We start from the raw sequence: 9,503 nt of genomic DNA, 5'->3' as shown, positions 1-9,503 counted from the left end.
TACAGCCCGCCTGGACCCCACTGCAGCCTTGGAGAGGTGACCTGCTTTTCGAAGCCACTCTTCAGGAAGGAGCTGCCAGCCGGTGTGGGATTCCGCAGCGTCTTACGCTGGCCCAGCGAGATAGGGGGCACCACGGTCATGGGACAGACGAAGGAGGTGCAAAGGGAGGGGTAGCCAGCAGTCACGAGAGGCGACGCGACGCAAGGGGATGAGAAAGGCCTTCCCCAGCCAGAGGGCCCTGGGTTTGGGTCTACTCATCACCCGAGTCTTCATTTCCTCGTTTGAATAATGGACACAGTAACTCCCATTACACAGCTAGGAGGTGTAGTCCCCACCTCAAGGCACCATGGATAACATTCAGAACTGAAGCAAAGAGACTGAGAGGGAGCCTGGCTCTGCAGGTCCTCCGCAAAGGACGGCCACCCATCAGAGGCCAAGCCAGTGGTGGGCAGAGGGGCCTTGGGTCCGCCTTTTCACTCCAGTGTTTCTCTGCAATTGGCATCTGCTGGAGAAGAGATACGAGTCATCACAGTACAGTCTTGGCGGAGTGTAACTAACTGCAGGGGGCCAGACTGCGCTATCTTTATCAGGGCTTCCTTAAGCTCAGGCCCACTCTTCTGGGATCCCGGCTGGCAGCGAGGCAGTGACATGGAGCCTGAGCACAGCCCCTGGCTGCCTTTCACAAGCTAGAAATAGGGCAGGATACTAGGCAGGTGCTTTTCTTATCCACACCCTCTCCAGTATTACCAAAGGAGTGATAATTTGCTCTTGCGCTAGGTCCCTGACTCTGATAGATATTGCCAGGGATGTTGCCAGCGACAAAAATTGGTTTGAAGGAGGGTGAGAGAGAAATTCCTGATAAAGTGCTACACACTGGGGCACCTACTGTATGCCAGGAGCTTCTCACAACCCTGGGGTGGGTGCGCTAGGCCCGACCCTGGACCAGGTCTGTTTGGACAAGCGCCATACCTTGCCTCTATGTAAGACTGTTTGTCCTCTGGTTTACTCCTGAAACAGCCAATAACCGAGCAAAGATGATCCAAAAATGGGTACAGGCGAGTGGCTATGACTCCTTACTGCCTCCCTCGGGGCTCACAGATGCCCATGAGTTGGGTGGTCTTGGCAGCCTGGGTGAAGCGAGGTGGGAGAGGACTGTGGGCTCCCTGCCTCATATACCCTCAGTCACATCCGTGCCCAGGAACTGGCGCTGCACAAGTGACACTGCTATTCAGGATTTCACCTCCCCTGGGCCGCGTGTCTGCGTTTTGGACCTTGACCTTACTGCTTTGTTGGGGTGACCTTACCATCTACATCTGAGCTGTGGGGCTTAGCTTTCCTTGGGCAGCCTGGGCTGGAACAGGACGATTAGCTACTTTCAATAATTACTGATACAGTCAGACTGACCGTCTGAATGCCTTTGACCATGTCAACTCCCCAGCAGCTCCCCATCACCTACGGTCAAATTCTGTACTTTTGGGGCTTCCCTGGTGGCGCAGTGGTTGAGAGTCCGCCTGCCGATGCAGGGGACACGGGTTCGTGCCCCGGTCCGGGAAGATCCCACATGCCGCGAAGCAGCTGGGCCCGTGAGCCACGGCCGCTGAGCCTGCGCGTCCGGAGCCTGTGCTCCGCAACGGGAGAGGCCACAGCAGTGAGAGGCCCGCGTACCGCAAAAAAAAAAAAAAAAAAGTCTGTACTTTTTAACTTGGTTACCAACTTTCCACTACCTAGTCCCATTCGGCGTTGAAGGCCTGCCGTCCGCCAGCCCCACCAGACGCCTGTCCTCCCTGCTGCTCCTGTGTCTCCCATCACAATGCTGCTCATGTCTGTGAGGCCACCTTGGATGGTACAGGTATCTGGACCAGGGAGATCTGCACCTGAACGCTGGTTCTGAGTTTCTTTACCAGCTGAGTGACCCTGGCCAAGTCACTGTAATGCTCAGGTCTCACTGTCGAGCAAGGCTGAACTATGTCTAACACCAGGGTACAGGCTCGGGAAGGGAGAACTAAGCTTCCTGGCCTCAGAGAGCCTCTCCTGAATTCCTTTTGGCCTTAGCAACCTCACCCGCAAAATGGAAATAGGAGTGCTTCCCCTGTAGGACTGTGGAAGTGACTGACAGGGAACATGGGGCAGGGAGGGTCTCACAGCTGTCTCCTTTTCTTCCTTTTTACTATGCAACCGGCTGCATCCTCCAAAGTCAAGCTCCAGCCTTTCTTCTCTGCAACCTTAACCCCTTGCCCTTCCTAGGTCCTGACTGCCCTCCTCCCTGCTAAGCCCTCGCTTTCCCCACTTGTTTTTTGCCTGCCCAGCTGCCTGTGGCCAAGCTTCCACACGGACTCTGGGAATGCTCCCTGCAGATGCACACTGCACCCTGACTGGGGCTTCCACCCTTGCTTGTTTGCTCTGCAACCATGGACTGGTTGGACCTCAGACAGGCCTCAGACACTCATCAACCCTGCCTTCCTCAGAGCTTGCGGCCAGCAATGTTCCTGACAGAGGGTTGGCAGTAGCTGCAAACTGACATCTCAGCCCGCCTGACCAGTGTGGCTGGAGTTGCGGGAAGGAGGTGGGAAAGGCCACTTCTATAATCCTTTTCCTCCACACAAGAGGTGAGCACATGCCAGGTCTCAACAGGTGGGAGTGCCTGCCCACCCTCCAGCAGAGCACAGAGGAGGGTGAGAAGGGTAAGCTCAAACACTTCCAGATGAAACTGTTAGAAAAAGTGAGGAAGAGCGATCGCAACAGAGTACATTATTTCAAGAACCCAGGTTATCAAAGACTTAAAGTAACAAACATACTTTTAATTGATCTATTGATAAAAACTGCTCAGCAAGGATCAGTAACCATTTCAGCGCCTATTCTGTTAGTGTCATATCCTGGGCTATTTTGAGCAACTGGGTTAACTAGTTACTTACTAACTTCATCCACAGTATTAGAAAAACAAGGTATTAGATCAGTTTAGGTGAAATGTGTGGCTGGCAGCCAAACCCAGTCCCTTATATTCCATATTTTTTCTTTAGTTCTTCTACTTTGTCGACATAAGCTTTCATGGCATCTTCCCTGGAAGTCCCTGTAAGGCATCAACAAGATTATTTGTCACAGAGGCAGCATGGTAGAAAGGTAGCAGACTTTAGAACCCTGGTTTAACGTTCTGAGGCTCAATTTCTCACCTGTGAAGGGGGTGGTGGTGCTCCTACCTACACCTCGCAGACCTGGCCAGGATTTGACTTCAAGTCCTCGAGAAGCCTGATCCACAGGCAATGCTCCATAAAGCACTGAGCCGATGTGAGTCCCCCTACTGTCATGTCAAGCCTAACATGGGGAGCTGCAGTGACTATTGGTCCTGCTGACTTTCACAGTTGGCTTTGACCTATCACCTATTTCTCTATCGGGCTCTTATCTCCCAGAGCTGTTAAGCTGCCAGGGAAAAAACAAAGCCAGGCACCCTCTACTCCCCAGAGAGAAGCTATGAGAAAAGTTCTGAGGACTCTGAGCACAGCAGCTGGCTCTCGGAGGGGAATATAGGGGACACTGGCGATACCCCTCAGAGACAGTGATGCCCAGAGTCCTGGATTCTACGGTGAAGGAGAGATATTCACTGAGAATCAGAGTGTGTTCTGGAGCAAGGGCAAGTACATGGGGCCTGGGAATGGTATGGAAATGCCCAATGAGAATGGACAGTCAGACGGGCATTCCTCTTCCAGTTACTTGCAAATCCTAGGAGTGTATTTTTTGTATTCTGGCCCCTTTTGAATTCAAGTGTTTCTCATTTGCAGGAAGACAGAGGGCTTATTCAGAAACAAGCTAGCGAGGGCACAAAAGCTGGCAGGCACTTTAGTGCCAACTTTTGGGTCTTACGGCTGCAGGTGGCACGTGATTAAGTCAGAGCTGGGATACTTCTTGCCTGCTGTTGCTTAGCGCATAATAGCTCCATTCACCAAGGCTACGATGTGCCAGCAGCTTGCCACGCATTAGTTCATTCCTTTTTTTTAGGTGCCTTTCTGGCTGGAAGGGAACCGGGGAGGGCTGCTTGGGCTAGAGGGTCACTGCCTGGCCTTGTGGGGGAGAGGGAGGTTTGGACAGGAAACCACCCCTTATTCTAAATACATATAAAGGCCAAGCCAACTCTTATCACCTCCCAGTCTGTTAGTGGCCTGGTCCCCAGCCCCTCCTCTCTCCAGATGATACCATGACTCAGAGATGGTGTTTTTGGAAAAGGCATAAATGGTATTAGAAGAATAAGTAGGCGGCCCAGTTTTTTTTCCATTCTGGCCCCGGTCAAACTGGTTCCCCAGCATGTGCCTCATCCACTGTGTTCTCTCTCCTCACCCCTTATACTCCTTAATGAAGAGTATTTCATTACTAGGCTTCCCAAATGAGGGAAACATATTAGAACAATTACCTTTCAGCTCATTCCAGGCATCCCACTTGGCCTTGCCTTTGAGGTCCAACATTCCAGGCCGTTCTTAAACAAGAGAGGGAAAGACATGAGACCTGCTGCAAGTTCTAATAAGGAACTTTATCAATCTTCTTGCCATGAAAGCTATATTTTATTACACTATTCCTTCTAGGCTCTGCTATGGAGTTAAATGGGTCTAGTACGGCGGGTTCTGCCTTCAGAAACCCACATGTACAGAAATCCAAATTTAAAATTAGAGAAAGTAGGAGGAAAACTGTTCTCATTACTAGAGAGTCCTTGTCTTGTAAGTTAAATAACTCCAAAATTTCTTTTAAAAACCGTACTTTAATTTTTTTTTCTTTTTTTTTTAAACAAGTACTATAATCCATTCATCTGGTTTAAAATTCAAACACCACAAGGGGAATACTATGAAGTTTCCTCCCACTTTTCCCACCCAATTTCTCTCCCACATTATTATCAGTTTTCTGGGTGTCCTTTTCTGTGAACTGTCTGTTCATATCCTTGCCCCATTCTGCTACCAAATTGTTAGTCTATTTCTTGTTGTTTTGTGGGAATTCTGTTCATGAGGGCAAGATTCCTTTAAGTTATACCATGGGTTTACACATATAGACCTGTTATCAGTTGCACTTGGAAAACACACTTACTACTTCCCTGCTGACCTCGTTCACTGCCACACTGAGAAGAAAGCCAAGGGGAACGATCGCAGTGCCCATAGCCTGGACCACTGTGTCTGAGAAACATCAAGTCTCCCCCCAAGTGCTTGCCAGGAAGCATTCCCAGGGATACCTGAGCGAGACTGCGCCTGCAGGATCATCAACAGAATCCTAGAACTGCACATCCTAACAGCCCTTTCGTGATGATGGAAAGGTTGTACATTTGCACTGTCCAACTCAGGGGCCACCTGCCACTTATGGCAGCTGAGCACCTGGAATGTGGCTTGTGTGACTGGGGACTGGCCTGTTGATTTTATTTAAGTATTTGCCATTTAAATTTAGATAGCTGCATGTGGCTAGTGGCTACCGTATTGGACAGTGCAGCCCTAGAGGGAGCTAATCAGGAAGTGATAAGATTCCCAAGCCAGTCTACCTATACTTATGTGAAAGCAGGGCAGAGGCCAGTCTCTGTGAAAACTGTGTTTGTCAGAAAAGCTTCTCAGCCATTCTGGTGACCCCCATTTCATCTCTCCTGCCTCCCTAGGAAGATGCAGAGTTTATAAACCCAGGGTAAAACTCACCTTCACCACAAGACCTTTCTGAACTAAGCCCGCCCTGTAATCTTTGATCTGGCACTGCCCAGGATCCTTAGCAGCCAGCCCACCAGCTCCACCTTCTACCCCAACTGCAGTGGAACTGGGGGCTACACTTGCCCTCCTGAACAGGGGCGGGGTGACCTCCTTCTACGCTACTATGGCCACCACCTCTGAATCCTTTCATAGACTGCATCGTGCTGTTGCCATATACTCCTGAGTTTCAGGAACTTATGGGCAGAATGAAAACTGTCCAAGGCAGAAAAGACAGGATTGCAGAATATGGTTGTCCAAACCAAGGCCTCAAAATCCATACCAAGATTTTTTGACAGGGGCCAAATGGTCATCTGGAACTGCTATCAGCAAAAACGCTTCCGACCTGCCGCAGGAAGCCAGCTGCTTCTCTGCTCCCGCCATCAGGCTTGGCCTAGCTGCTGAGTGCTCTGACTTTGATCCTGCCCATCTGGGGTGGAAGCAGTAGGGTTCAACAGAACTACTACTGATCTGAGAGCTTGGAGCAAATTTCTCCCAAGCTGGGATCTTTGCTTCCTCCCAAATAGATGGAAAATGCTGGAATGAGTAAAGTTCTTCCCAAACTAGGATTTGAATACTGCTATATGAGCCACCAAGAAACCAAGAACAGTGCAGGGTCTGTGAACACCATCCAGGAACATGATCTCTGGGGAACCTCTCCCAGCTTAAACCTCAGGAATCCCATGAACTGCCTTAAGAGTAGGGCAGTAGGGCTGTGGGTGGTTTTGAGAGTGAGGTTCCCACCCAGGGATTAAGAGTTCCAGCACCAACCAAGGCTGCTGAGCCTGCTTTGATGAGTCTCGGCCCTCACTCATTTGATGAACCTCAGCATACCTATATTTATGTCACCCATAGTTGCTTGTTTGTAGTGGCTGTAGATGAACAGCATCTCATCGTCTGCTGGCTTGGTCTTGAGGTGCTTAACTTCCTCAGCAGCTTTCTCAAACTCAGCCTAAAGTCGAGGGAGAGAAGAGGCCTGAATAGAGCACAGTAGTGGGGATGGGGGGGCTGGAAAGGCAGCACTCCTCTTGCAGTGCAGGTGAGGAAAAGCAGTCTTTCCTCAACTCAACAGCACGGCTAGAAAGATTCAGCAAAACCAGGAGGGGAAGCACATCGGTTCACTCATTTGATGAACAACTATGCATTGGGCTCTCTCACTATACTAGGTATCAGGTACTGGAAACAGAGGTGAAGGAGACAGCCTACGACTGCCTGCAGTGGGCATACACTTCACAGAAAAGGCAGCGTGGCCAACTCCCTGGCCAGAACAGGGTCCCAGGACAGCCCTGACTTGCGGATAGGGCTGGCACTGCGTGACTGAAATAGCTGAGAAAGGAACAGGGCATGAGCGCAGCGGTGTCAGCGGCCAGAGCCCGCTGGCCCCCTCCCCCTGAGAGAGGGCATCCAGCGCCGACCTCTGACCCAGTGCCTGACTGGAGGGAGGGTAGAGGAGCCAAAGGTCGCCCCACACTGCTAGGTCCCAGAAAAGCGTCTACAGTCGAAGGAGGGAAAGACCTCTAGGTCACCCCTCCTCACGCCGGACACTCAGCCCCTACTTTCCCTGACCTCCAAGCTCTCAACCACAGCCTCCTTGCTTCTCCACTCTGTATGGCGCCCCTACTCCTGCCGTGTCCTTCCGAATGGGGCACACGGTCCCCTTACTCTTTCGATCCATGTAACCCACTACATCCTATCTGTCTTCCTAGGACCCTCGCCTCCAACCCCAATTCCTGCTTCACTGCGAAGTCCTCCCCATGGGCACCTTGCCAGCAGTTGCGGGCTAAGAAGCGGTGTTGTGAGTCCAAACACGGAAAGTTCCGCTTACAGGGCTCTCTGTCCAAAGAGTGCGCTGGGCATGGGTCCAGGAAGAACAGCAGAGCCGGAAGTTAAAGACCTTGCAGGGTTGTGTCTGCGGGATGATCCCCGCGCCAGCCTCCCGCCCCGTGGCACCTTCGCAGCTAGGCTGGGCACACGTTATACCTGAGACATGCCGGCGGCGTTGCAACGATTCCAGGAAGCCCGCGAAGACGGCGAGGAGCAGTAAGCAGTCGCACAAGAGTCAACTGCCAGCGCCTTCAGAGGCGCAGCCGCAGGCCTCCCCAACAGCGCTCAGGAGAGCAAGAGGCAGCCAATCAGGAGCCAGCTGTACGCTGGGGGCGTGCCCAGCCTCGCTCACGGCCTGCCTCTCCGCAACGCAGGAGGGTTTGCTCGCGCATGCGCACCAGGGAGGAGACGCAGGGGACGCCGGGAGCAGGTGGGGACTGCGGAAGTAGGGCGCTTTCCATTGTGAGGGCGGCCAGGTCGGGGTGAGGATTCGGTTGCGGGCCACTGAAGGGGGTGACCTGCGAGGCAGAGGAGAGGGGGGGTGGAAGCTGAAGGGCGGAGGTTTTAAAATTTGTTTTATTAAATCTTGTGTCCGGCCGGAAGTTGCACCGTTGGACAAGTAACCTCTCGGGCTTGGGGAGGGCGAGGGTCCCACCCCGCTCAGGGGACCAGAAGAGGCCCTCTGGCGATGGTCCCTGGAGAATCTCGCGAGGGTGGGAAGCTGGACTGTGTTCCCGAAGGGCAAAACCGAGACCTCTTCCTTTGAATTTTTGGCACGTTCTGTGGCTTGCTGGTGGCCGTAGTTTGCAGTCCTGTTTTGTTTGTGTGCAGTAATCCATCTGGTGCGTCAAAGTCAGGGACAGTGTTTTATTTGTCTGGACTTAACAAACTTGGCCCGGACTAGGTGCTCAGCAGATATCTGTTAAGTAAATGACTCCTTCATTCATGAATGCGTACTGAATGGTCGGGTATCTTGCGCAGTTCTAGACCTTGGGAATACAGCAGTGAATAAAACAGATAAATCCTTGCATTCCTGGAACTTACATTGGGGCTAGTAGTGAATAACATCAGTTAAATAGTTTGCTAGGGGGATAGGGAGTTGGAAGTTTGCAGTTTTACATGGGGGGGGGGGCGGGTGGAGGGTTAAGGGAAGGTAACATTTGAGAGAGCCCCTCAAGGAGAGGAGGGAGCATTCCAGGCAGAAAGTTAGTGTAAATGTGTGAGCAGGGAGTGAGGGAAAGTTAGGAGATGAGGCTGGAGAGTTAAGGAGGTGGCAGGCTGGCTACATGATGCAGAACTTTGACTTTTATTATGAGTGAAATGGGAAGTTAGAGGCTTCTGAGCAGAGAATGAGGAGACTGAGGGGGGCAGCTTTGCAAGGTTGTTACAGAGGCCGATGTTCTCCATGGGAGAACGGAACAGCACAGGTGGATGGGAGAGTTTGAGGGTGATGCCTAAGAGACCCAAAGGGAGAATTTTGTGGCAGCGGTTACAAAGGAGCTGGGTGCAAGGAGGGAATTGATGGAAAATAATTCTCTGGAGAGCTTTCAAAAAAGAGACCATTCCTCTCCAATTCCTAATTTGTAACGAGATGAGTGGAGTACAGATCCACGCCCCCAGCCCCCCTCTCCCCCGTGCCATTAATTTATAGCTGAGGTGTTTAGACTAAAGAAAGTCTAGGTAGAAGCTTTCAGATATAAGTTCCTAACTTAATAGAGGTCAGGCTTTGTGAAAAGGGAAGAAGTGGAGATGCAATAGCAGGGAACACATCTAGTCTTCAAGTCAATGAATAATCTTGTTTGAGAAAGCAAAGCCAAACTAACAAAAATTTTGGAATTAACTTTGGGGAAATTACATTTGAATTGTAAGAGATGTGAGTGTCTTCCAAAATGACAGTTCAGAACTGTCTTCACTCCTAGGCTCAGATGGAGCTTGGATTCACTTTTGCTCCATCATCTGGTGCTTACAGCCTTCTTGATGGAA

The 9,503-nt window shown here is 51.2% G+C and overlaps 2 protein-coding genes across 4 annotated transcripts in view; one reads left to right on the top strand and one right to left on the bottom strand.

The window, feature by feature from the left end:
* Window positions 1-2,777: 2,777 nt before the first annotated feature.
* Window positions 2,778-7,815, bottom strand: DBI (diazepam binding inhibitor, acyl-CoA binding protein). Its single transcript, XM_004311175.4, has 4 exons — window positions 7,677-7,815; window positions 6,531-6,648; window positions 4,400-4,462; window positions 2,778-3,067 (listed from the first exon to the last, which is right to left on the bottom strand). Exons 1-4 carry the CDS (start codon window positions 7,683-7,685, stop codon window positions 2,994-2,996), a joined length of 264 nt encoding a protein of 87 aa, XP_004311223.1. The 5' UTR covers window positions 7,686-7,815; the 3' UTR covers window positions 2,778-2,993.
* The window catches only part of C7H2orf76 (chromosome 7 C2orf76 homolog), an 86,404-nt gene continuing 84,697 nt past the window's right edge, over window positions 7,797-9,503 (top strand). Inside the window, exon 1 of one of the 3 annotated variants that reach the window (XM_033860270.1) lies at window positions 7,797-7,950. In XM_033860270.1, the coding sequence (XP_033716161.1) occupies window positions 7,911-7,950 (40 nt within the window). In that variant the 5' untranslated portion in view covers window positions 7,797-7,910. Of the gene's footprint in view, window positions 8,003-9,503 lie in introns of all 3 variants that reach the window. The other 2 variants (XM_033860269.2, XM_073807794.1) reach the window with 2 other exon arrangements.

This window comes from Tursiops truncatus, chromosome 7 (assembly GCF_011762595.2).
Source record: "Tursiops truncatus isolate mTurTru1 chromosome 7, mTurTru1.mat.Y, whole genome shotgun sequence".
Classification (NCBI taxonomy): Eukaryota; Metazoa; Chordata; class Mammalia; order Artiodactyla; family Delphinidae; genus Tursiops; species Tursiops truncatus.
This window is presented reverse-complemented; position numbering and strand designations above follow the sequence as displayed.

Bases quoted from the DNA above. Each gene is read 5' to 3' on its own strand.
- DBI (XM_004311175.4), bottom strand. The intron at 4,463-6,530 runs GTATGCTGAGGT...CTCTTGTTTAAG, and splicing joins TATGGGTGACATAAATATAG to AACGGCCTGGAATGTTGGAC. The intron at 3,068-4,399 runs GTAATTGTTCTA...GATGCCTTACAG, and splicing joins TGCCTGGAATGAGCTGAAAG to GGACTTCCAGGGAAGATGCC.